General features: G+C 40.8%; 1 protein-coding gene across 1 annotated transcript; it reads right to left on the minus strand.

The window, feature by feature from the left end:
- Positions 1 to 158: 158 nt before the first annotated feature.
- Positions 159 to 27,307, minus strand: LOC124788880 (myosin regulatory light chain sqh). Its single transcript, XM_047256166.1, has 4 exons — positions 27,182 to 27,307; positions 18,642 to 18,838; positions 9,593 to 9,822; positions 159 to 833 (listed from the first exon to the last, which is right to left on the minus strand). Exons 2-4 carry the CDS (start codon positions 18,829 to 18,831, stop codon positions 729 to 731), a joined length of 525 nt encoding a protein of 174 aa, XP_047112122.1. The 5' UTR covers positions 18,832 to 18,838; positions 27,182 to 27,307; the 3' UTR covers positions 159 to 728.
- Positions 27,308 to 27,964: the final 657 nt, after the last annotated feature.

Raw genomic sequence — 27,964 nt, forward strand, 5'->3', positions numbered from 1 at the left:
ATTTAATGAGACGTGAAGCAAGCAGGACAGGATCGATCCTAGTAGAATAAAGGGACTAAACAAAGTTTTATAGAAATGATTGTAACACTGGTACAAACAAAAGTAACAAAAAATTTAAAAAATGAGTGAATTTGGGTGTAACAACTCAAACACGCTACTGATTTTGTATATTTTATTAAGGAACCGTCACGGGATTCAGCTCTGACTAAAATATGGAAACAAACAAAATGTAGATGATGTCACAATTTTATGTAACAAATGTATTAAAAAATATCACATTTATCGGGAATACTGAATGTGAGACTACCAGGGTACAATCATATTTCTGTATTATCAAAGTACAGAATTCAAGTTTCTTACAGACTTTAATAGGGTGAAAGAGCCAAAAATTAATAAAATATTTTCTGTACAAGTAACTTATTAATATAAGTATATGTTGGAATGAATTACACATAGTAAAACACAAACAGTTTACAATTATGCCTTTATCACTTCATAACAAAAGCCAAAATGCAAGTAAGAAGAAAATGCCAGTCACCTGTGGTCCCATATACAAGGATCTTTACAACATATTTGCATCAGATTTTTTTGAAACCTACTAATAAAAAGCTAAAAAATTTAAATCCAAATAAGTTAGGGTTTATTTTTACACATTTTGTAAGACATGATTGTTCTTCAACACTGTCAAGAAGTAAGGCACATCAGTATTTGACAGCTAAGATGTGATTCTACTTCTCATCTTTATCCTTGGCACCATGCTTCAAGATTCTAGTGAACTCAATATAATCAAACATCCCATTTTTTATTGGAGCTTCACGATACATTTCATCAACCTGTAAAAAAGAAAACTGTGTAATTTTTTAGTATAAGAAGAAATTCTGGAAACTGTTCCTGTCCAAATCAGTTTCAGTAATCTGTGAAACAAGGAATGAGTCACTCTCCTACTGCAATCTAAACATAAAAATGCCAAAAAAACCTTTGGTCTGAGCATATTAAAATGTTGTCTGTAATTCTATTTTGCTGGAAATCACAGAACAGAACAAACTCACAACAAAAAGCTCTTTTTCAGAACCAAAAGTGACCCAGTAATCAAGACAACAAAACACAGCAAAGATTTAAGTATATATAACATTACAGAACATTGTCATGAAAAGAATGAAAGTACATCTCTGATGTGTTCATATTGTGAATACTGAAAACAAGACATTCAATATACCTAGCTCACTCCTGTTAACAGTCCCACTCGTTTTATTGATTTTTTAAGGACCACTAACAGATCTTTTCTATCCTATATGTATTTGTCTCTACTTAAGGGTTTCGTAAACAAATCTGCCAACTACCAGAAAAAGCAAAATAAACTTCAGTCTCACTGCTCTCGACATGTTCACATATGCAGCAATATTTAATAATTTTTTACATTTGTGATGATCTGCAGTTTTAATCAAGTGAATAGCACACTGTAATTGCAAACACATAGTCTATCTTTGAAGCAATCAATTCTTCCCTCAGAAGTAAGCTTCACACGACAGACCACTTTCATTTAACTGCTTTGCGGTTGTGTGATTGTAGTACTAGAGCCCAAACTTTGTTTTTCTTCAAAGATGCCATCTTCTCTTTCACTTTGATGTATCTTGATGTCATTGCTTCTTCAAAAATGTGACGTTCAGCGATAAATGGCAGAACAGGTTGTATCTCAGGCTCCAAAACGGGCAGGTGCTAGCAGACTATATCAATCTTTCAGCTTCAATTTTTCATTTTCTCTGACTTGTTTGCTATCATCATCGTTTACAGATTCCTCTTGATCATCATCTGCATCCTGGTCCCCCCCTGGTAAATTCCGGATATCTTCGGTGAAGAAACAATATCCCGTAACTGAGATTATCGATTTTGCATTTTTCAGTCAGTTCATATCCTTGACTCTTAGTGCACCTACTCTTACAGGCAGAATACCAATTTTTTAAATTATCTGCAAATAAAATGACCTAAACCACCACATATATGGGGGACAAAAAGAGAGAGAGAGAGAGAGAGAGAGAGAGAGAGAGAGAGAGAGAGAGAATGAAATACTATTTTGGATGTAATAAACAATACTGCATAAATGAAAAAGTGCATGCAGCCACAGCACATTGTTATTGGTTACTACCAGTCTTCCAGTGTTCAAAAGTGGTTCCTTGTTTCTATCTTCATTTCATGACAATGCACAGCGTTTTACAAGATGATCTCTTTATTGAGGAAGAAACTGTTTCTCAGCTGAACTTCGCATATAAAAGTGGAAAATCCTTCTCGAGAGTGATTGACAGTGGTAAGAAAATTTTGTTGTTGTTTACCTCGCATTAACAGCAGTCCGCTAAAACTCTAAAATTTAGTAGTAACAAAGCTGCTTTATTGTAGCGCCATACTTCACTTATTGTGTGCTTTAGTTGTTTCTGCTAAAAATATTTTGTGTGCTGACTTGATCATTGTACGAGGGTCACTCCAAAAGCAATGCACACTATTTTTTTTTTTTTTTAATCCATCTTTTATTCTACATGTTTGAAAGTTTTACAGTGTGTAGATACAGCCTTTAGGAACAATATTTTCATTTCTCCACATAATTTCCATCCCTCTCAACTGCCTTACGCCATTTTGGAACCAGCGCCTGACGACTGGACCAACCTGTTGGAGCCACTGTTTGGCAGCGTGCACAAGGGAGTCATCACTTCAAACCTTGTTCCGCGAAGAGAGTCTTTCAATTTCCCAGAGAGATGATAGTCACGTGGAGCCAGGTCAGGACTGTAAGGCAGCAGTTTCAGTGTTGTTTATCCGAGTTTTGTGATCGCTTCCATGGTTTTTTGACTGACGTGGCCGTGCACTGTCGTGCAAACAGCAAAACATCCTGCTTTTGCCGATGTGGTCGAACACGGCTCAGTCGAGCTTGAAGTTTCTTCAGTGTTGTCACATATGCATCAGAGTTTATGGTGGTTCCACTTGGCATTATGTCCACAAGCAAGAGTCCTTCGGAATCGAAAAACACCGTAGCCATAACTTTTCCAACAGAAGGTGTGGTTTTGAATTTTTTTTTTTTCTTGGGTGAATTTGCATGATGCCACTCCACTGACTGCCTCTTCGTCTCTGGTACAAAAATGATGGAGCCATGTTTCATCACCTGTCACAATTATTCCAAGAAATTCATCTCCACCATTCTCGTACTGTTCCAAAAGTTCTCTGCATACTGTTTTTCTTGTTTCTTTGTGAGCCACTGTCAACATCCTGGGAACCCACCTGGCACAAATCCTTTTTAATGCCAACACTTTCAGTATTCTGCAAACACTTCCTTCCCCTATCCCAACGTAGCATGACAATTCATTCACTGTGATGCGTCTGTCAGCAGTCACCAATTCATTAACTATCTGCACATTGTCTGGAGTGTGTGCAGTACGAGGCCTGCCACTGCGAGGACAATCCTCAATACTGCCGTGCCCACTTTCATCACGTAACCTGCTTGCCCACTGACTAACTGTACTGTGATCAACAGCAGTATCTTCACACACCTTTTTCAACCTCTTGTGGATGTTTCCCACTGTCTCATTTTCACAGCACAAGAATTCCATGGCAGTACATTGCTTCTGACGAGTGTCAAGTGTAGCAGACATCTTTAAGACATGCTGTGACAGCACCACTCACGGGAACAGGTTGAACTAAGTTTGAAAACAAACAGAAAGGATGTATCTACACACTGTACAACTTTCACACACGCAGAATGAAAACTGTATTTTTACAAAAATACTGTGCATTTCTTTTGGAGTGATCCTAATAGAATTCAAGAAAGTAGAATTTGCCTGTAGTATATCTGGACATTTAAACACCATTTGATAACAATGATTACCTACCTTAATTCCTGCTGCAATTAGACCTAAACAGCATACTTTTATTCTCTTGTTATCAAAAACCACTTTCACTCTTTTTGTAACAGCTCCCACTGGAAATGAATTTCTTTTTAGCTAATGAACGTATAATTTGTTTTCCAAAGTGTGAGGCTGCCATTTTCCATCAACTAAAGAAACAATACTTCAATGGATCTGATGCCTTCTACTTTAACAACTGAGTTCTCTCCAATTTGAACACAGGCATCATCAGATTGAATTTGTTCAAAAGTATGTTGAATCAATCTCTGGGTGACATCACATGTTTTGAAGCAGCACTATCAGTTAACCAAGTATTTTCATAACCTGGAGTGAAAACATTCACTTGCTCTGCACTTAAAGCCTGGTGTTCAGAGGTAACATTTTTTACTAATGACCTATTAGGCAAATTGTTGTTCTTTGAATTTAACTTCCTTGTTTTGCCCACATTAACTGATGTAATGCTTTTGACATTTCATCCCATGCTAAAAAAATTTGTTCCTCTTTCAATAATCCTGGAAGTCCAATATCAAATGTTTGCTCATCTTCAACACTAGTCCCAAGCAGTCGAGAAAGTTCCAAATTTCGAGGGCAGACTTCCCAAAATTTTAGCCATTTTGTCAACTTCTGTAACAGGTTCCCCAATATCAGCTAATATTCGTACCAAAGACTCGACTTAACTTGTGTTGTGCGATTGTGTCAGTTGAGAACATTCTGTAATCACAAAATTTACACTTCAAGGCAATTTTATTAACTGCAGATTGCTGTTCATAAATAATCTTTATTATGAAATACATTTCAGGCGCATTTGTGCATATCATAACACAGTACAATTGGTCAAATTCCATTTTAGTAGATGGAATAGGCATGGCCTTCGCATCTAAGTCATCCCATGCTATTTGACTCTCGCCAGCTTCATTTGGCCTCTGTTTTCCCTCCATGATACCACGAACTTTTTCAGCATGAAAAATAATTTGCAACTGATATTTTCACAGTTGGAAATTCTTACAGTCAAATTTCTGGATACTATAAGTCTTCAATTTACCCATCTTTGGGTAAATCTGGACGTATTTCAAACATACAGTTTTCCCCAAAAGACCAGTGAAATATGATGGTTCCAGAACCAAAGTGTCAAAACTTAAGCATCATGATTCACTAGAATAAAACTCTGATCAAACACAGTGAATTTGCAAAACAAATATGTATATGATTGCCTGAGCCCATAAGCTGTTGTCTATCATTATATTTTGCTGAAATTCACAGAGCAGAATAAAAGCTGAGTCAAACAACAAAACACACTTTTTATTAGAACTAAAAGTGACAGTGACAACGATGACAAAACAGAGCAAAGATATTTTTATGATGTTACAGAACACACTGTGCAAAGAATGAAAGTACATCTCTGGTGTGCTCTCATTACAAACACACAAATGCTGTAACCAGGCACTCAATATAACAAGCTCACACTTGTTACTATAAAAATTAAGTTCAGGTGCAGTACACAAAAAACTTGTGCAAGATATTACCCAAAATACCACATATATTTGCAATAAAAACAATTACTGTTATAGCAACAATGTGGAATGGATAGATTGCTACTCCCCACATACGGATGGTATTCAGTTGCAGACAGGCACAATGAAGAAGACTGGTGAAATATTAAGCATTCAGACTACCGTATTTACTCGAATCTAAGCCGCACTCGAATCTAAGCCGCACCTGAAAAATGAGACTCGAAATCAAGGAAAAAAAAAAAAAATTCCCAAATCTAAGCCGCACCTGAAATTTGAGACTCGAAATTCAAGGGGAGAGAAAAGTTTTAGGCCGCACCTTCAAATCGAAACAAAGTTGATCCATTGTAATATGAGACACAATTTAGGTCGAATGAAAGACGATACAGCTACAATAGTTTGGTTCGAGTCGTAAGCTTAGCAGTTAAGCTTTACCAGATAGCCATTGCTATGCGTCAGGCGCTCCGTCCGTATTTATACGGGTACCCTTCATTTTTCATGTGCTTCGTGTGGTTTGAATGGATTGCTTATTTTGCTTTGATCTGATAAGTGCCGTTTTCTTTGTTATAGGCGTTTACGTCACTCTAAGTTGAAAATGCATTACTGTACTGCGTCATGCATTGTTTGTCGCATTCTGATAGTGCGTGTTTACGGCCTGTCGCTGCCCGCGGCATGGCTTGCTTTTGTGCGCGCTACTGCCGCTTACAATTAAAAAAAAGAGAGGAATTGTCTCATTAGCGAAACAATGGCAAGTGACTGCTACTTGTTGTTACTTACACTGCTGCTTTCTTTGATAATGATCAACAAGAACCAAATAATAGACTGCGTACGATAGAACATGTTCTGAACGAGAGTTAAGACGAAAATTTTTCTCCGTTTGAAAATCTTTGCGGCCACTTCTTTAGTATATCAAATTCTGCACAGAAATTAGTCATTTTAGATTAAAAAATCTAGTCAGTTGCCATGCTTCATTTCTGACTGTATCACTATTAGGCATAAGAATAATACGAATATAAACATGACACGATACGTATATTCTTCCGCGTTTGCTGTTGTCTCACTCTAGTTTCTTAGTTTATTAGGCAGACAGGATTTAAATGAGATAGCAGCAAACACGAAAGAATATATGGCAAAATGTTTATATTCGTATTATTCTTATGGTGAAGAGAAAACTGCACGTGATTCACATTTCATCAGGTTCCTATTAGCAACAGTCTTGCCAGTCGGATTTTTGTAGTACATCGAAATTCTGCTACTTTCGAAGATGAAGAATACGGAATTTGTATTTACTTTGTTGGATAATGTATGAAAATGCAGTGGTCAAAACTCGGGGCGGAGAAAAAAAAGCTCGTCTTCCACCCAGAGGTTTTGGCGCCAGTATTTATCTCTGTGCCTACAAAGCATGCCTGTGTAGCGCTACATATATTCGACGGCAGAAGTTGGTTGTGGCGGCATCTACCAACATTATTCAGAACTTCCGCTTGCTTTGCACTCGATTCAAAGCCGCAGGTGGTTTTTTGGATTACGAAAACTGGAAAAAAAGTGTGGCTTAGATTCGAGTAAATATGGTATTTCCTTCTTCCAAAATAGAAAGCACGCGCGCACCCACACACATGCACGCACGCACGCACGCACACGCACACGCGAGCGCGCGCGGGGGCCCGTGCACAGAAAAAGCACAACTCGCACTGTATCTGGACATTTGAGCTCATTGGGCCCATTAAATGCCATGAAAATAATGCGGTAGAGTGTATGACTGAACTGAAGAAATGTGTTGGACAACTCCTGCTACTCCATCGAGGAGTATACTCACAGAAACTCTAATCTAACTTAGTTTATAATTATAATTAGCACTATTTGTTAAAGGACTTAAAACGCTGGTCATGATGTTTAGAAGATGCCCTTTTACAAATATTTACAAGCTGAAAAGTACCTAGCATTGTCATTAATCTGCATTTAAATTATGTAAAATGTAGATCTTTAATTTCTGTCCATATCACAGAGGCCACTCTCTGTGGTATCTACGGAATATGACAAGTGTAACTAATGAATTCTGACCAAACTAGCAGCAATACTAATTTTGATTATCACTTGAAAGGGCGAAGAATATGTTCTATGCACTGATGTTGAAGGAAACTGCAACTTAAATTCATCTAACACAACAGGAGGCTTTTAGCAAACTAATATTAAACCAGTATGATACTGGTAAGTCACGACTCACATTGAAATGCGCTTTTAATGACACCTGCTAACTGCTTATGGCAAAACAAAAAAGTGAATTTAAACCCTGAGAGAGATTTTATGAGGTGCGGGGGAAAAGTAAGATTTATTTTCTGTATATCAAAGTTTTTATTTTTTTCAAACAATAATGTCCCCCTCAAAGTAGTCCCCTTTGGTAGCTACGCACCAGCAGATCAGTTGTTCCCAGTCTTGGCAGCAGCACTGAAAAGCTTCTAAAATAGTAGGGCCTTTAACATGTCGGTCACATTATTTTGAATGATCTTCAGAGTTCCAAAATGACATCCTATTAAGACTTTTTCAATTTAGATCAAAGAAAAAAAAGACTCATGGACTCAGATCAGGTAAACAGGAGGCTTTTGGAACAATAAGAATGCCTTTTGAGGTCAAAAATTCCATGATGGAAGTAGGCGTGTGACATCGGGCGTTGTCATGTTGCGGCATCCACTTGTCTGCAACCTTTTCGTGAGTGTTTCAAGGACATCTTTGTAAAGTACACAGTTAGTATTGTTAAATGTTTGATCTCACATGAGCTTGCATACATCTGACGATTTCATCAGTAATTAAAGTTGTAGTCTCCCTAACGAGGTTCATCTCTAACATGTTCTCGGCCTGTTTCAAATTTTCAAAGGTCACAATCACAGACTACAAGAGTTTAACCCAAAACTTGATGGTATAACATTGTTCTAAATCCCTGTGTCCCATTTTCATAACACACAACAACAACAACCCAACTTCAGTGATGACACACTCAAAAATCACATGAGGGCTGTTCTGAGTTGAAACTCTGACTGAGAATCTGGAACAGATGAACACACCAGTCTCCACAAACAGAAGAAACAACATTGCCATATTGCTCACAGTCTTGTCGGTCTCATTACTTTTCTCACATGCCTGGAATATTCTTGAAAAAATTATATCACAGATGAGAAGCGATTTATAACTAACTTGTTATGCTAATGTGTGTGTCTTGTCCATTTCGCGGCAGAAGTTTTCTGCTGTATATGAATTCCAGCATAATTTTCCTCTCAAAAAGCAAATCATTTACCTCAATAAGGAACATAAAAATACACTGAGGTGACAAGTCATGGAATACCCCCCATATCGTGTCTGAACTCCTTTGTCCGGCGTAATGCAGCAACTCTATGTGGCATGGACTCCCCAAGTCATTGGAAGTTCCCGGCAGAAATATTGGGCCATGCTGTTTTTACAGCCATCCAGACCACAGTTGTCCCATCATCTAGTGTCCAATCAATATGGTCACAAGCCCAGGAGAAGTGGTGCAACTGATGTCCTGCTGTTAGCGAAAGACAATCGCATCGGTGATCTACTGTTATAGCCCGTTAATGCCGAATTTCACCACTATGTTGTAACAGATGTGTTTGTCCTTTGTCCCACACCGATTTCTGCAATTATTTTACTTAGTGTTGCTTGCCTTGGGAACAACAACTCTACACAAATGTCGCTGCTCTCGGTTGTTAAGTGAAGACTTTTGACCTCTATTGTCCATGGTGAGAGGTAATGCCTGAAATCTGGTATTCTCAGCACACTCTTGACACTGTGGATCTCTGAATATCTAATTTCCTCTTGACTTCCAAAATGGAATATCACACGTGTCTAGCTCCGACTATCCTCCCGTGTTCAAAGCCTTAACTCCTGTCGTGTGGCTACAGTCACATCAGAAACCTTTTTACATGAATCACCTAAGTACAAATAACAGCTCTTCCAATGCACTGCCCTTTTAGACCTTGTGTGCACAATACTACTGCCATATGTAAATGTCCATATTGTTATCCCATGACTTTTCACCTCAGTGTATATGCATACACACACTAAAACAGACTAACAAGACTAACAGAATAATATTACAAATCTGATGCAACAATTACAAAAAAATTTGTAATATATTACTTTCGAAAGTTCCTATGAAAATATTTTCCACTAGAGAAAACTGTTCCTTACCTCTTCATCTGTGAATCTGTCACCCATTGATGTCAGGAGTTCTCTAAGTCGTTCCTCATTAATGACTCCTTTGTTCTCTTCATCAAAACACCCAAATGCATTTTTAATTACATCTTCTGGATCAGTGCCCTGTAGACGTTCCCCAAACAGTGTCAGAAACATTGTGAAATTTATTGGGCCCGGAGCTTCATTCATCATTGCCTCAAGATACTCATCAGTTACATCTTTCCCTGCAAAAAAAGATACTATGTAATAATCAGTTCTAATGTTGGTGATTGTGAAGCCATTATTAGATATGATTTTTGTGTGTACTGAAATTCAAGAATGAAACAATTTACCACATTTATATCACACCATCATCATATAAACAATGGAAAGACCAGGTAGGAATATCAACAATATCATGAGAAGAACAGATTGCTACTCACCATAAAGATGGCATGTAGAGTTGCATACAGGCACAATGAAAAGATCTGAAATGTGAGGTTCAACAGCCATTAAGTATTTTATAAAATGCATTTTAATCATCAGCTGTTTATTTGTCCCATTAGTCATCTACTAGTTTCGGTTATTAACCATCCTTTTGGATGTAGGGTACAAGAGATTAGTTAAAAGCATCCTATATTCTTTTGAAGATGAACAGCATCGAAATTATCTAGTGAAATTGTACAATTTGTCTTACAATACTGACACTCATATCTTATGAGAAACAGACAGACATCACAGGAGAAACAAGACTAACAGTTATGAGTAATTGTTTGTCTAGTTTCTCCTGTGATGTCTGTCTGTTTGACATTAAGATATGAGTGTCAGTATTGTAAGACAAACTGTACAATTTCAATATTGTTCAGCTTCAAAGAAATATGGGATGCTTTACCCTACATCCTGGGTGATGGCTAATAACCGAAACCGGCAGATGACTAACGAGACAAATAAATAGCTGATGGTTAAAATGCATTTTATATAAAAAATAATGAAAAGACTGCTACACAGTTAACTTTCAGTTCAGCCAGAGCTGCTATTGCCTTCTGTGTTTTCTTTTTATGAAGGTGGCTCTGGCTGAAAGCTAAATGTATAACAGACTTTTTGTTGTGCCTGTCTGCGACTCAATGTGTCATCTCTATGGTGATTAACAATCTATCCCTTTCATAACAATTTTATACATTATTCTGGCTGCATGATGCCTTTGAATCACAAGAAACATTGACACAAAATACAAAGTGAAGCCCAAGGTACAAAATGCTTGGATACTGACTACTTCACTCTCAATAATTCCTTGAAAACATTGTACTAGATTAGTACAAATGAAAAAGTCATCCTTAACATTAAGTAATCAGCCTGAAAAAAAGTCACAAAAGAAAAATAACAAATATTGCCACATGTTTAAAAACAATACAGCACTACTGTAAGAAGAGGGAGAACACTTAAAGGAAACTGAATATACATTACATAAAGAACATTTATATATAAAAACAAAGATGAGGTGACTTACCAAACGAAAGCGCTGGCAGGTCGATAGACACACAAACAAACACAAACATACACACAAAATTCAAGCTTTCGCAACAAACTGTTGCCTCATCAGGAAAGAGGGAAGGAGAGGGGAAGACGAAAGGAAGTGGGTTTTAAGGGAGAGGGTAAGGAGTCATTCCAATCCCGGGAGCGGAAAGACTTACCTTAGGGGGAAAAAAGGACAGGTATACACTCGCACACACGCACATATCCATCCACACATACAGATACAAGCAGACATATTTAAAGACAAAGAGTTTGGGCAGAGATGTCAGTCGAGGCAGAAGTGTAGAGGCAAAGAAGTTGTTGAAAGACAGGTGAGGTATGAGTGGCGGCAACTTGAAATTAGCGGAGATTGAGGCCTGGCGGATGACGAGAAGAGAGGATATACTGAAGGGCAAGTTCCCATCTCCGGAGTTCGGATAGGTTGGTGTTGGTGGGAAGTATCCAGATAACCCGGACGGTGTAACACTGTACCGAGACGTGCTGGCTGTGCACCAAGGCATGTTTAGCCACGGGGTGATCCTCATTACCAACAAACACTGTCTGCCTGTGTCCATTCATGCGAATGGACAGTTTGTTGCTGGTCATTCCCACATAGAATGCATCACAGTGTAGGCAGGTCAGTTGGTAAATCACGTGGGTGCTTTCACACGTGGCTCTGCCTTTGATCGTGTACACCTTCCGGGTTACAGGACTGGAGTAGGTGGTGGTGGGAGGGTGCATGGGACAGGTTTTGCATCGGGGGCGGTTACAAGGAAAGGAGCCAGAGGGTAGGGAAGGTGGTTTGGGAATTTCATAGGGATGAACTAACAGGTTACGAAGGTTAGGTGGACGGCGGAAAGACACTCTTGGCGGAGTGGGGAGGATTTCATGAAGGATGGATCTCATTTCAGGGCAGGATTTGAGGAAGTCGTATCCCTGCTGGAGAGCCACATTCAGAGTCTGGTCCAGTCCCGGAAAGTATCCTGTCACAAGTGGGGCACTTTTGTGGTTCTTCTGTGGGGGATTCTGGGATTGAGGGGACGAGGAAGTGGCTCTGGTTATTTGCTTCTGTACCAGGTCAGGAGGGTAGTTGCAGGATGCGAAAGCTGTTTTCAGGTTGTTGGTGTAATGATTCAGGGATTCCGGACTGGAGCAGATTCGTTTGCCACGAAGACCTAGGCTGTAGGGAAGGGACTGTTTGATGTGGAATGGGTGGCAGCTGTCATAATGGAGGTACTGTTGCTTGTTGGTGGGTTTGATGTGGACGGACGTGTGAAGTTGGCCATTGGACAGGTGGAGGTCAACGTCAAGGAAAGTGGCATGGGATTTGGAGTAGGACCAGGTGAATCTGATGGAACCAAAGGAGTTGAGGTTGGAGAGGAAATTCTGGAGTTCTTCTTCACTGTGAGTCCAGATCATGAAGATGTCATCAATAAATCTGTACCAAATGTAGGGTTGGCAGACTTGGGTAACCAAGAAGGCTTCCTCTAAGCGACCCATGAATAGGTTGGCGTACGAGGGGGCCATCCTGGTACCCATGGCTGTTCCCTTTAATTGTTGGTATGTCTGGCCTTCAAAAGTGAAAAAGTTGTGGGTCAGGATGAAGCTGGCTAAGGTAATGAGGAAAGAGGTTTTAGGTAGGGTGGCAGGTGATCGGCGTGAAAGGAAATGCTCCATCGCAGCGAGGCCCTGGACGTGCGGAATATTTGTGTATAAGGACGTGGCATCAATGGTTACAAGGATGGTTTCCGGGGGTAACAGATTGGGTAAGGATTCCAGGCGTTCAAGGAAGTGGTTGGTGTCTTTGATGAAGGATGGGAGACTGCATGTAATGGGTTGAAGGTGTTGATCTACATAGGCAGAGATACGTTCTGTGGGGGCTTGGTAACCAGCTACAATGGGGCGGCCGGGATGATTGGGTTTGTGGATTTTAGGAAGAAGGTAGAAGGTAGGGGTGTCGGTGGGGTCAGGAGGTTGATGGAGTCAGGTGAAAGGTTTTGCAGGGGGCCTAAGGTTCTGAGGATTCCTTGAAGCTCCGCCTGGACATCGGGAATGGGGTTACCTTGGCAAACTTTGTATGTGGTGTTGTCTTAAAGCTGACGCAGTCCCTCAGCCACATACTCCCGACGATCAAGTACCACGGTCGTGGAACCCTTGTCCGCCGGAAGAATGACGATGGATCGGTCAGCCTTCAGATCACGGATAGCCTGGGCTTCAGCAGTGGTGATGTTGGGTGTAGGATTAAGGTTTTTTAAGAAGGATTGAGATGCAAGGCTGGAAGTCAGAAATTCCTGGAAGGTTTGGAGAGGGTGATTTTGAGGAAGAGGAGGTGGGTCCCGCTGTGACGGAGGACGGAACTGTTCCAGGCAGGGTTCAATTTGGATGGTGTCTTGAGGAGTCGGATCATTAGGAGTAGGATTAGGATCATTTTTCTTCGTGGCAAAGTGATACTTCCAGTAGAGAGTACGAGTGTAGGACAGTAAATCTTTGACGAGGGCTGTTTGGTTGAATCTGGGAGTGGGGCTGAAGGTGAGGCCTTTGGATAGGACAGAGGTTTCGGATTGGGAGAGAGGTTTGGAGGAAAGGTTAACTACTGAATTAGGGTGTTGTGGTTCCAGATTGTGTTGATCGGAATTTTGAGGTTTTGGAGGGAGTGGAGCTGGAAGTGGGAGATTGAGTAGATGGGAGAGACTGGGTTTGTGTGCAATGAGAGGAGGTTGAGGTTTGCTGGAAAGGTTGTGAAGGGTGAGTGAGTTGCCTTTCCGGAGGTGGGAAACCAGGAGATTGGATAGTTTTTTGAGGTGGAGGGTGGCATGCTGTTCTAATTGACGGTTGGCCTGTACGAGGATGCTCTGAACAGCCGGTGTGGATATGGGAGAGGAAAGATTAAGGACTTTTATTGTGGATAGGAGTTGACGGGTGTGTTCATTGGCTGAGTTGATGTGTAGGTGAAGGATTAGGTGGGTGAGGGCAATGGATTGTTCAGTTTGGAACTGGTATAGGGACTGATGGAAGGAAGGGTTGGAACCACAACACCCTAATTCAGTAGTTAACCTTTCCTCCAAACCTCTCTCCCAATCCGAAACCTCTGTCCTATCCAAAGGCCTCACCTTCAGCCCCACTCCCAGATTCAACCAAACAGCCCTCGTCAAAGATTTACTGTCCTACACTTGTACTCTCTGCTGGAAGTATCACTTTGCCACGAAGAAAAATGATCCTAATCCTACTCCTAATGATCCGACTCCTCAAGACACCATCCAAATTGAACCCTGCCTGGAACAGTTCCGTCCTCCGTCACAGCGGGACCCACCTCCTCTTCCTCAAAATCACCCTCTCCAAACCTTCCAGGAATTTCTGACTTCCAGCCTTGCATCTCAATCCTTCTTAAAAAACCTTAATCCTACACCCAACATCACCACTGCTGAAGCCCAGGCTATCCGTGATCTGAAGGCTGACCGATCCATCGTCATTCTTCCGGCGGACAAGGGTTCCACGACCGTGGTACTTGATCGTCGGGAGTATGTGGCTGAGGGACTGCGTCAGCTTTAAGACAACACCACATACAAAGTTTGCCAAGGTAACCCCATTCCCGATGTCCAGGCGGAGCTTCAAGGAATCCTCAGAACCTTAGGCCCCCTGCAAAACCTTTCACCTGACTCCATCAACCTCCTGACCCCACCGACACCCCGCACCCCTACCTTCTACCTTCTTCCTAAAATCCACAAACCCAATCATCCCGGCCGCCCCATTGTAGCTGGTTACCAAGCCCCCACAGAACGTATCTCTGTCTACGTAGATCAACACCTTCAACCCATTACATGCAGTCTCCCATCCTTCATCAAAGACACCAACCACTTCCTTGAACGCCTGGAATCCTTACCCAATCTGTTACCCCCGGAAACCATCCTTGTAACCATTGATGCCACGTCCTTATACACAAATATTCCGCACGTCCAGGGCCTCGCTGCGATGGAGCATTTCCTTTCACGCCGATCACCTGCCACCCTACCTAAAACCTCTTTCCTCATTACCTTAGCCAGCTTCATCCTGACCCACAACTTCTTCACTTTTGAAGGCCAGACATACCAACAATTAAAGGGAACAGCCATGGGTACCAGGATGGCCCCCTCGTACGCCAACCTATTCATGGGTCACTTAGAGGAAGCCTTCTTGGTTACCCAAGTCTGCCAACCCTACGTTTGGTACAGATTTATTGATGATATCTTCATGATCTGGACTCACAGTGAAGAAGAACTCCAGAATTTCCTCTCCAACCTCAACTCCTTTGGTTCCATCAGATTCACCTGGTCCTACTCCAAATCCCATGCCACTTTCCTTGACGTTGACCTCCACCTGTCCAATGGCCAACTTCACACGTCCGTCCACATCAAACCCACCAACAAGCAACAGTACCTCCATTATGACAGCTGCCACCCATTCCACATCAAACAGTCCCTTCCCTACAGCCTAGGTCTTCGTGGCAAACGAATCTGCTCCAGTCCGGAATCCCTGAATCATTACACCAACAACCTGAAAACAGCTTTCGCTTCCTGCAACTACCCTCCTGACCTGGTACAGAAGCAAATAACCAGAGCCACTTCCTCGTCCCCTCAAACCCAGAATCCCCCACAGAAGAACCACAAAAGTGCCCCACTTGTGACAGGATACTTTCCGGGACTGGACCAGACTCTGAATGTGGCTCTCCAGCAGGGATACGACTTCCTCAAATCCTGCCCTGAAATGAGATCCATCCTTCATGAAATCCTCCCCACTCCGCCAAGAGTGTCTTTCCGCCGTCCACCTAACCTTCGTAACCTGTTAGTTCATCCCTACGAAATCCCCAAACCACCTTCCCTACCCTCCGGCTCCTTTCCTTGTAACCGCCCCCGATGCAAAACCTGTCCCATGCACCCTCCCACCACCACCTACTCCAGTCCTGTAACCCGGAAGGTGTACACGATCAAAGGCAGAGCCACGTGTGAAAGCACCCACGTGATTTACCAACTGACCTGCCTACACTGTGATGCATTCTATGTGGGAATGACCAGCAACAAACTGTCCATTCGCATGAATGGACACAGGCAGACAGTGTTTGTTGGTAATGAGGATCACCCTGTGGCTAAACATGCCTTGGTGCACAGCCAGCACATCTCGGTACAGTGTTACACCGTCCGGGTTATCTGGATACTTCCCACCAACACCAACCTATCCGAACTCCGGAGATGGGAACTTGCCCTTCAGTATATCCTCTCTTCTCGTCATCCGCCAGGCCTCAATCTCCGCTAATTTCAAGTTGCCACCACTCATACCTCACCTGTCTTTCAACAACTTCTTTGCCTCTACACTTCTGCCTCGACTGACATCTCTGCCCAAACTCTTTGTCTTTAAATATGTCTGCTTGTGTCTGTATGTGTGGATGGATATGTGCGTGTGTGCGAGTGTATACCTGTCCTTTTTTCCCCCTAAGGTAAGTCTTTCCGCTCCCGGGATTGGAATGACTCCTTACCCTCTCCCTTAAAACCCACTTCCTTTCGTCTTCCCCTCTCCTTCCCTCTTTCCTGATGAGGCAACAGTTTGTTGCGAAAGCTTGAATTTTGTGTGTGTGTTTGTGTTTGTTTGTGTGTCTATCGACCTGCCAGCGCTTTCGTTCGGTAAGTCACCTCATCTTTGTTTTTATATATAATTTTTCCCACGTGGAATGTTTCCTTCTATTATAATTACATAAAGAACAGACAGACAGACAACCACAACCACCACCACCACCACCACCACCACCACCACCACCACCACCACGAGTACAACAATTTAAATAATGTTGTGTGGTAACTCAGGAGAATGAAAACAGAACAAGTAAAAATAACTGACATCAGTTTTTAAAAAAAGAGATTAAGAGGACAGACTTCTGACTCACCCAAAAATAATTAAACACAAAATGTACCTCTCAACACACAAAATAAAGATATTACAGCACTCTTCTCAAACCAAAATATCTCTCCGCATAAAATCAAGCTGTTTCGAAAGGATTCACTCAATTGTAAAAGCCTATTTCCATATGAATTAAGATATAAAGTTGGGGTGGATTTTAACTCCCGAGTCAAAACTGAAAGTTTACTTCGGCACCAGTTGTAAGCTGTCAGCATGGGTTAAAAAATCCATTACCATATGTGTATTAAGGAAAGGGGGGGGGGGGGTGTTTTCTGTTCTCTGTTTCAACAGCTGTAATTCAGTTACAACAGTGTGGGGTGATTTTTGTTGAGAGCACAGCTCTGAATTGGTTGTAGGGAGTGTACAGATTTCATATTGCACCACTAGCCTCCAAGATCACCTGATCTCGGAATATGTAATTTTTTGTGGGAGTAGGGGGGGGGGGGGGGGGGGTGAGGGTTTATGAAGGCCTATGTGCCTCCCTTTCCGATAACTCTGGATGAATTACAACACAGCATAGTAACAGCACAGAACACGGTAACTCCTCCAGACATGTTCACAAAAGCCATCATCTGACATCCTTTCGTGCATCAAGAAAATGGCGCATTGAACATTGGAGAAAGGTAAACAGAAACTGATCCTAAATGTAATTGTAAAACTTGCAATCAAGGCTGTGCGTGTATGCATAAAAGAAACCCACTTGTAAAATCATATGGTTCTTTTAAAAAATAAAAACTTTGCAGTCATATGACTAAGTCAAAATTTACATATTGTTTCTATCACCATTCATGTGGTCTCGCAAAATTGTATCAATCTTTAACACTCTGTAAATTGAGCCACAGTGGAAAAAAAACAAGGGCCTAACTCATTATTTAACACTTGAAACAAGCAAGAAAACAATTAAAACCCTGGCATATAAAGTAGCATTAGAACATTCTGATTATGTTTTCACGGATAGAAGAGAATGAAACTAGGCATAGCCATAAAGTAATTTGGCTAGTTCTACAAGAAGTGAAGTAAATTAGGATCAGAGACTGTGATGAGCCTAAGTCACAAAAAAGACCTAACAAAGTGAGAAATAATGCAACATATTCGAAACAGGTCAATGGCTGGAAAGGGATATAAGCAAATTAATTTCCTCCTCCAAGTCTTACACTGTTTTCAACAACAGAATATTTATTACAGAAGAATATCAAATTGTACTGCAAAAGTATTTATTTACTTTCATTACAAAAATCTTTTGAGGCTGCATACTATGCACAACTGTTGGTGCAGTCTACCAGTTAACTTTTAGATATGTCCCTTCCCAAAGCGATGAGTTACATCATGTGATTGAATCAACTGAGCGTTGGACTAAATGAATGGAAAAACTGTATAGATATTTACTAGTAAACAAGTAAGACTATGCTCAATACTACCTTCTAAACGTAACAAAACTGATTTCCAAAAAGTGATAATGTCAAAGCCAAAGTGTTATTAACATAACTACCTTTCAGGCTAGGAATAAATATGACTATTTTAGTGCAAATATTACATTATTTAATATAGGTATCATTTCTTGTTATGTACGAGAACTGCTTTCTCTAATAGCACTAAGTCCATGTCGCTTGACAGCAAAATTACTTGCCTAAAGATGCCAGCATCTCATGAAGATCATCTTTATCAACAAAGCCATCACGATTCTGATCAATCATGTTGAATGCTTCCTTGAATTCTTGTATTTGTGCTTGATCAAACATTGCAAATACATTAGAAGTCGCCCTCTGCGCACGTTTCTTGGTCGTGGCACGACGTCCTGCAGTCTTGCGTGAAGACATGTTTAATCTGAAAGAATACACAAGTTTTAAGCATTAGAATTGTGTGTGCACTATCTGCTTTCATGTAATAAATAAGGTTAACATTCCAAAACTATTTATGATGCGTCATAAGACAACTCAAAACAGCAATTTCCTTCAAATGCAATACTTGAAGACAGCCAAATCATCATCAGTAAATGAGATTTTAGATTTTCAAAACTGAAAAGTTTCACCACGATTTCTAGGAAATCTTTATACCACTTTCAGGTCTAGCTGTGGAGACAGGAAGAATATAATCTGTCTATCCATGTAAGAGAGTAAATTATTTTTATTTTCTTTAACACACATAGGCCCGATGTGGTGTAAAGACTAACAATAAATCTTAACAGAAGAGTCTTCGGTTTTTATGCTGCTCTTGTATCTTGTCAATAAGAGAATGTCCAATGCTCCAGCTATGATTCCAATACAAACTACAGTCAATTCTCAATTTGAAACTCAACAGACTGGGGAACAAGTTCAGATTACCTAGAGTTCAAAATAATAGGAGTTCAAATAATCGAGGGGAAAGGGGAGGGGGGGGGGGGACAAATGAGAATTCGACTGAAAGTAAACTCTAGCATGTGAAGTTAGCAGTTGTGCTTTATCATCTTTCTTTTTCTCATCCAGACAAGCCAAACACAGACACCAATGTCGTCGTCATCAACATGAATGAAATATTCAAAGCTTAACTCACCACAGCTGGGTAGAAGTGACCACCACGAGTCTAGCAGGATTGAATTTGCTAATTATGGCAACTCTATTGGCTGTTCTGCTTTCTCTCTTTGGATTACAAACCCACACTTTTTGAAGCAGTTATAAAGAGTGGTAGGGTTGACATCTGTCCAGGCCTTGTCAATCATGGTTACAGCAGTCAAAACTTATGTCCATTGCCTCACCTTTTTCAATGCTCTCCAGCACAATGGCACAATTTTTAAAATTTTCCGGGAAGGAAAGTTGCTACTCACCATATAGCGGAGATGCTGAGTCGCAGATAGGCACAACAAAAAGACTCTCACAATTAAAGCTTTCTGTCATTGGCCTTTGTCAACAATACACACACACACACACACACACACACACACACACACACACACACACACACACACACACTCTCTCGACTGCAGTCTCAGGGAACTGAATCCACACTGCGAGCAGCAGCACCAATGCATGATGAGAGTGGCGACTGGGAGGGGGTAAGGAAGAGGTTGGGGCGGGGAGGGATAGTATGGTGGGGGTGGTGGACAGTGAAGTGCTGAAGGTTAGACGGAGGGTAGGGGAGAAGTGGGGGGCAGGGGGAGGAGCGGAATAGGAGATAAATAAAAAGAGTGGGTGTGCTGGTGGAATGATGCCTGTATAGTGCTGGAATGGGAACAGGGAAGAGGCTGGATGGGTGAGAAGAGTGACTAACGAGGGTTGAGGCCAGGAGGGAATTTAGGATGTATTGCAGGGAAAGTTCCCACCTGCACAATTCAGAAAAGCTGGTGTTGGTGGGAAGGATCCATATGGCACAGGCTGTGAAGCAGTCATTGAAATGAAAGGTATCGTGTTTGGCAGAATGTTCAGCAACAGGGTGGTCCACTTGTTTCTTGGCCACCAGACTAGAATATGTGGTGGTGGGAGGATGTGTGGGACAGGTCTTGCATCTAGGTCTATTACAGGGGTTATGAGCCATGGCTCTCGCCTGGTCACTAACGTCATCCACCCCATCAAAGGCAGGGCTACCTGTGAAACCATTCATGTGGTCTACAAGCTAAGCTGCAACCACTGTCCTGCATTCTATGTAGGCATGACAACCAACAAGCTGTCTGGCCACATGAATGGTCACCGACAAACTGTGGCCAAGAAACAAGTGGACCACCCTGTTGCTGAACACGTTGCGAAACACAATTTTAAAAAGACACAACATATTCATTTCTGAACATCTAGCTCTACTACATTAACTGTAAGTGTGACACATGGTGACAAAATAATAAATAGGGCAGAAATTTCATTAATTCTTAGGTGTACATACTGATGAGGATTGAAACTGGAAAAAGCAGACTTAGAACTCTTAAAACAACTTAGTGCCGCCACACTTGCACTTAGAATCATTGCAAATCTTGGGAGAGAGAAATCAGCGATATATATTGTCGTTCAATAATGTCACAGGGAATAATGATCAACGGTAACTCATCTTTAAGGAAGTCTTCATTGCTCAAAAACATACTGCAAGAATTGCGTGGTGCTCACCCTCCATCATCTTTCAGACATCTATTTAAGGATTTGGGCATCTGACTGATGCTTCATAGCATATTTATTCCCTCACAAAGTTTGTTGTAAATTTGTAAATAATCTATTGCAGTTCAAAAGGAACAATGACATATGTAATTACAATACCAGAAGGAAAAATGAAATTCTTGACTATCATTAAGTTATCTCTAGCACAAAAATGGATGCACAATGCTGCAACTTATTCATTCACATACAATGTCTGACAAGACAGTAGAGCAGAACTTTAAAACAAACTGAAAAAGTTTCTGCTTGACAGTTTCTATTCTGTACAAGAATGTCTGTTAATGTAGCCTAATATGTGAAAGGTGCTGGGTAGGAATTACTGGCGTGCATCTGTATATGTAGTAATAATAATAATAAGAAGAAGAAGAAGAAGAAGAAGAAGAAGAAAACAAAACAATCTTATTTATGTTCAGCATGCAGCCATATTTACACATTAATTTGCGAAGTGAATATAACATGACTCATTCAACATACCACATCGTTACAATTTGTAATGCAAATAATCCCTACAGCATGAAACCAACCAACCAACAATACCTATAGGAGTTTCATCATATAATTTTTTCTGAGTGAAAGACAAAAAGTACTTTTGATATTTCAGCTTCCATTAGCATATGAGAATGGGGAGAATTTAGTACACATTTATTTTCAATGTTAAATAACAATCTCATAACTTGATAGTGATTAATGAGAATTTCTGTTTTCATACCAGTACAAATTGCTATTGGGTCAGAAAATGCAGACATCCATTGCAGCACAAGAATAAAATTACTCTTAAGTTATGAGAAGGCTCAATTATGTAAAGCTATACATTGAAAGCAAAAAGGTATTGGAACAAAAAATGTAAACTAAAATTAAAAATTACTTATAGCTCCGTAATATCAAGAAACTTAAGAGAAATTCCTGAAAATAATAGTTTCATGAACAAAGCTTAAAGTAAAATCGAGGTTATCACACAAAAGCTTTTTAAATGATGTAACCCCAAAAAGATAGAGGAGACAGGCTCATCACAAAACTCAAAACCTGAGCACCCACATGAGAATTACAGCAATAAGAGATAGCCGCAAAAAGCCAAGTACGAAATGGAGTTTTCATTGAGACAGTAACTGAGAAAAAGAGGCCAACCAACACTGAATAGCTGTCTATGAGTTAGAAATAATTCCATTAGCAATTTTACCAGTTTCTTCTCTGGCATAGTACACAATACTCTGCCAAAGTTAAATACAGTAACACAACATAATGAATGAAAGTTCAGGAGCAGCACGTTGCCAGAGGTCTCAGAGTCAAGCACAGGAAGTTGGATGTCATATGGCATGGGATCAGTGTAACTATTGCGAATATTGAGGTTGGCCCCGCAACAATGTGTGCCAATCAGCGAGCAGTTACTGTGCATTGTGGCGACGTTCATTACAATGTGACCTGGAAACAACATTTGAATAACTGCACACAGGGGAGAATCTTTACAAAACTGGAAGAAGAACAAACTTGTGATCAGTGTAACCTGAGGGTCTGTTATTGCTTACAGCACTGTTTTGTGTACAAGGGGTACATTCTGAACCACAGGCACTGCTGCCCGAAGGAGAGGAAGTGGTCAACCACAGCAGCAGATGACCACTACATTGTGCAACATGCAAGAAGGGACCCACGTCAAACAGCAGGTGCAATTGCAACCACATTTAACAGGACTGCAAGGCACCCAATTTCACGTAAAGAGAATAGGGACTGGCCCAATAAGGAGCGGACCCACGTGCTCCACTCAGATGTGCCCAATTTCAGTTCGAGTTGTGGTTCTGGACACACACGCATAAGACAAGAGGTGGAAACACGTAATGCACCCAGAAGTATTGTCAAACACAAACGTTATGGTGGTCCAGGTGTTATGATGTGGGAAGGCATAATGTTGCATGGGTGTGCTGACTTCAAAATCTTTGAACGCACAAACTCACCAGTCATTGCTAGTTTGACACTGTAATCCTTCCCAATGTGTGTGTCAGGGGTGCATCTGACCCGGACTTAATTTTTATGGATGACAATGTGCAACCACATAAAACAGTGCATACAGAGGAGTTCTCAAAATGAGAAGATATTTGGCAAATGAACTGGTCTACCTGTTTCCTCGACTTTAATCCCATTCAGCAAGTGTGGGATGTGGCGGTGGGACGTACTGCAGTACACTCACATGTAAAGTAACGACCTTCCAGCTGTTGTAAACTGCACTGATGGGAGAAATGGAACATCCTACCATAAGAATTCCTTGCCAACTTTGTACCCAGTATGGGAGAACATTGCAGAGCATGTACACTGTTGTCAAACATGATTACACATTCTATTAACAATCATGGCTTTTGTAATATGCAGCAGATTTTCACAAATCACAGTGACTTCAGCATAATTGACTCTCCAATCATTGGAACTGCTCCCAGCTACCTACTATACTATTAGTATTACTATAATTATATAACTACTTTAGCAGTTTTTTCTACATATAATTCAGGTTTCATTGAGCTTTGTTACTTGGCAGTGATGTCACGTGGAAGTTACTTTAGTGCTTAACTTTTGCGTGCCAGTCAGTGTATTAAGGAATATTGACAACCTATAAAAGCAACTTAACAATATTATAAAAACAATGTAAAGAACACTGATGCACAAATGATTTTTGGAACAATATGACATTAGATGAAGGCCCTAAAGATATACAGAGAAATAAGCAAATCAACCAACTTCCATGCTGTACCATGAACCAAATGTGCCATGAGTAACTTGCCATTTTATGGAATTGCTGACAGGTCTCACTCCTAATTTGTCAGACTTAAGCAACTTAGAGCCTTTATGTATTTTAAAAAATTGTTAACCTGAAATTTCCTGGCAGATTTTAACTTTCTGCCAAACTGGGACTCAAACCTGAGGCCATAGCTTTTGCCACACTCTGCTGCAGAGTGAAAATTCGTTCTGTGCTGACTTCATTTTGCCGAGATATGTGGGGCACAGTACAAGACAGTTATTTTGAATTTTGTAATAAACTTCTACAGCTGATAAAAGGATAGCCAAAGCATTGAAAATTGCTACATCATCATCATCATCATCATCATCTATTTGGCAGAGTATGTAACCCAACAGATGTCCATAAACAACTGAGATGATGTGGCAGTTAAGACACTGGACACTCATTTGGGAGAATTATGGTCCAAATTCCTACCTGGGCACCCACATTAAAGTTTTGCTTACACCAAACGCCACGATGGCTCCTTTGAAAAGCATACTACTGGTTTCCTTCCCCAAACTGAACTTTTCCTCAATCTTGTCAATATGTTAAATGCTAATCTCTTTGTTACTTCATCAACAATCAACTGAGTCACTTTAAGAGTAAGTTTGATACTTTCACACTCATGTCATCCTTATACATCAAGAGACAGTAACAAAAAAAATACACTATTGGCCATTAAAATTGTTACACCCCGGCAATGACGTGCTACAGATGGGAAATTTAACCAACAGGAAGAAGATGCTGTGATATGCAAATGATTAGCTTTTCAAAGCATTAACACAAGGCTGGCGCCAGTGGCGACACCTACAACGTGCTGACATGAGGAAAGTTTCCAACCGATTTCTCATACACAAACAGCAGTTGACAGCGTTGCCTGGTGAAATGTTGTTGTGATGCCTCATGTAAGGAGGAAAAATGCATACCATCGCGTTTCAGACTTTGATAAAGGTCGGATTGTAGCCTATCGCGATTGCAGTTTATCGTATCGCAACATTGCTGTTCGCGTTGGTCGAGATCCAATGACTGTTAGCGGAATTCGAAATCAGTGGGTTCAGGAGGGTAATACGGAACACCGTGCTGGATTCCAACGGTCTCTTATCACTAGCAGTCGAGATGACAGGCATTTTATCCGCATGGCTGTAACGGATCGTGTAGCCACGTCTCGATCCCTGAGTCAACAGATGGGGACGTTTGCGAGACAACAACCATCTGCACGAACAGTTCGACGGCGTTTGCAGCAGTATGGACTATCAGCTCGGAGACCATGGCTGCGGTTACCCCTGATGCTGCATCACAGGCAGGAGCTCCTGCGATGGTGTACTCAACGACAAACCTGGGTGCACGAATGGCAAAACGTCCTTTTTTCGGATGAATCCAGGTTCTGTTTACGGCATCATGATGGTCCCATCTGTGTTTGGCGAAATCGCGGTGAATGCACAATGAAAGCGTATACTCGTCATCACCATACTGGCGTGATGGTATGGGGTGCCATTGGTTACACGTCTTGGTCACCTCTTGTTCGCATTAACGGCACTTTGAACAGTGGACATTACATTTCAGATGCGTTACGACCTGTGGCTCTACCCTTCATTCGATCCCTGTGAAACCCTACATTTCAGCAGGATAAAGCACAACCGCATGTTTCAGGTCCTGTACGGGCCTTTCTGGATACAGAAAATGTTCGACTGCTGCCCTGGCCAGCACATTCTCCAGATCTCTCACCAATTGAAAACATCTGGTCAATGGTGGCCGAGCAACTGGCTCATCACAATACGCCTGTCACTACTCTTGATGAACTGTGGTATCGTGTTGAAGCTGCATGGGCAGCTGTACCTGTACGCGCCATCCAAGCTCTGTTTGACTCAATGCCCAGGCGTATCAAGGCCATTATTATGGTCAGAGGTGGTTGTTCTGGGCACTGATTTCTCAGGATCTATGCACCCAAATTGCGTGAAAATGTAATCACAAGCCAGTTCTAGTATAATATATTTGTCCAATGAATACCCGTTTATCATCTGCATTTCTTCTTGGTGTAGCAATTTTAATAGCCAGTAGTGTATGTTTCAGTGTGTGACATTATTGTGTTGCTGTTGAGTTATGGATTTGTAGACCCATATCTTCTCACAAAGCAAATTAAACAGCTGGCTCAATTTATTGGTAATCTGGAGTTGATAACATTTTTGTGTGAACTGGCATTAGCTAATATCCTTGAACTGTGCATTTCCTATTTGTTTGCTTTTGAAAAGGTGCAAAGACTGCATTTATTTTGTTTTCTTACACTCACATTTTTCTCTAAACTTGGGGGTGCAAGCCCTTGCTTAAATACCAACCTCATCAGAACAAGCATACTCAAAACTATCTATGCAAGGCCTCCTCTGCGCAAACTAGGGCTGTTACTGCCTCTGCTCTCTTAATCTTATTGCTTGGCACAGCAACATAAAGTTGACATTTTCTGTACTGCATGTAAAATCACATTTAAACAAAAGATTTCACGATATATTTGTTAAATACAAGAAATATTCTAAAACAGTGATAATCTGACTGAATTCCTGTTAGGCTTTACAGTGGCTACATGATACTATTAGGAATCGTTTTAACTTTAATAACGTATTTCTAGTTACTTTGCAAAGAAGAAAAATACAGCTTCGTAAGTTGTTCTTACATCATCTTTACAACTGTTTGCATTTGCTTCACGGCACCTGACAGAGTGCAGGTGTGGTTATAGTTTCAAGCTCTACAAATAATATCTGAGGAGTTATATATTCCGGCACACTAATTCTTTGCTAAATACATGTCTGCTCAATTCTTACTTTTACAGGCTGAGGCGATAACCACAGCTGCACTCTTGCAGTTGCAGTGAAACAATGCAAATATTTGTAAAGGCGCTGTAAGGACAAATTTTATTGATAATAAAATGAAAGTACTAGAGTAATACTGTCAGCTAATAATATAAAATCAGTCTTTGTGACTTACAGTTACTCTCCATAACACATGGAAGTACAGCTGCGACTATTACTACTACACCGAACAACACATAAAGCGACAACTAAATACTTCAGAAAATGAAAGAAGGGCGAGGGATTACTGAGATTTCATTTGAGGGCATTTATTCGATACTAGCTTTACTATAATGTCGAAAAATATTTTCTTTTAGTTCACCGCCGTGCTAGCAGATAATAACAGCACTGCAGCTGACAGCTTCTTACAACAAAAACATTTTAATGTACAGTATTGCAGAAAATTTTTTGTACCCCGGCATCCTAAGCTTAAAGTATGTTGCACTTCTGAAATTACCTGGTTTCAGGTACCTGCCGTTAAATTTCCGAGCTCACAACTGCCACAATGTTCGTATAAACGCCTTGATGACTCAGATGTAAACACCCCACCACACCCGTAGCGACCGAGATATTTCAAAACAACTGAAGCATCTACACAGGTCCACCAACCAATAAATAGAGTGTGGGATTACTATTTTTGTGTCCTTTAAGGCAGAATTCACAGTCATGTGAAAATATGCATTATAATAGTCATATAATTAATTCTGCTCTGCATTACTTGCTTAGAAACAAGTCTCGTGGATATAATAAACATGTTCAGCTATTCGGTAGCTCACTTATAAGTTGGCTTACCTGCAGCAGCTTCGTAATTGTAGTGGAATGTAGAGTACGGATATGTCAAGAATTTGAGTTTTTATTGATTATTGAGTCAAAGTACACATATTGTTGAGATGGCTTTCGATATTTCCCAGTACATTTGTTGCCACCGAAAAAGCATTTCAGAAGTTCACTCTGTTCCAGGAATTTTTGAGCTGATTTTTAACTCGTATGTTCAACACTCATTTCAGTGCCATATAAAGCACAGCTGATTGCCCTAATAAGGGGAAGTGGGACGCAGGAGAAACTCTCTATAAAAAGTATTGGATGGTGAAGAAAATTGCGCCGTTCTTGTGAAACGCGCTGCTGTATTTTTCGAGTATTATGAATACCTCAATATTCTATTATTACGTGAACAGTTTGTCTTTCTGCACATTAAATTCAGTTGGATTCCTCATCTATAATGAGAAAGTTTGTTTGGTCA

This window comes from Schistocerca piceifrons, chromosome 1 (assembly GCF_021461385.2).
Source record: "Schistocerca piceifrons isolate TAMUIC-IGC-003096 chromosome 1, iqSchPice1.1, whole genome shotgun sequence".
Taxonomy (NCBI): Eukaryota; Metazoa; Arthropoda; class Insecta; order Orthoptera; family Acrididae; genus Schistocerca; species Schistocerca piceifrons.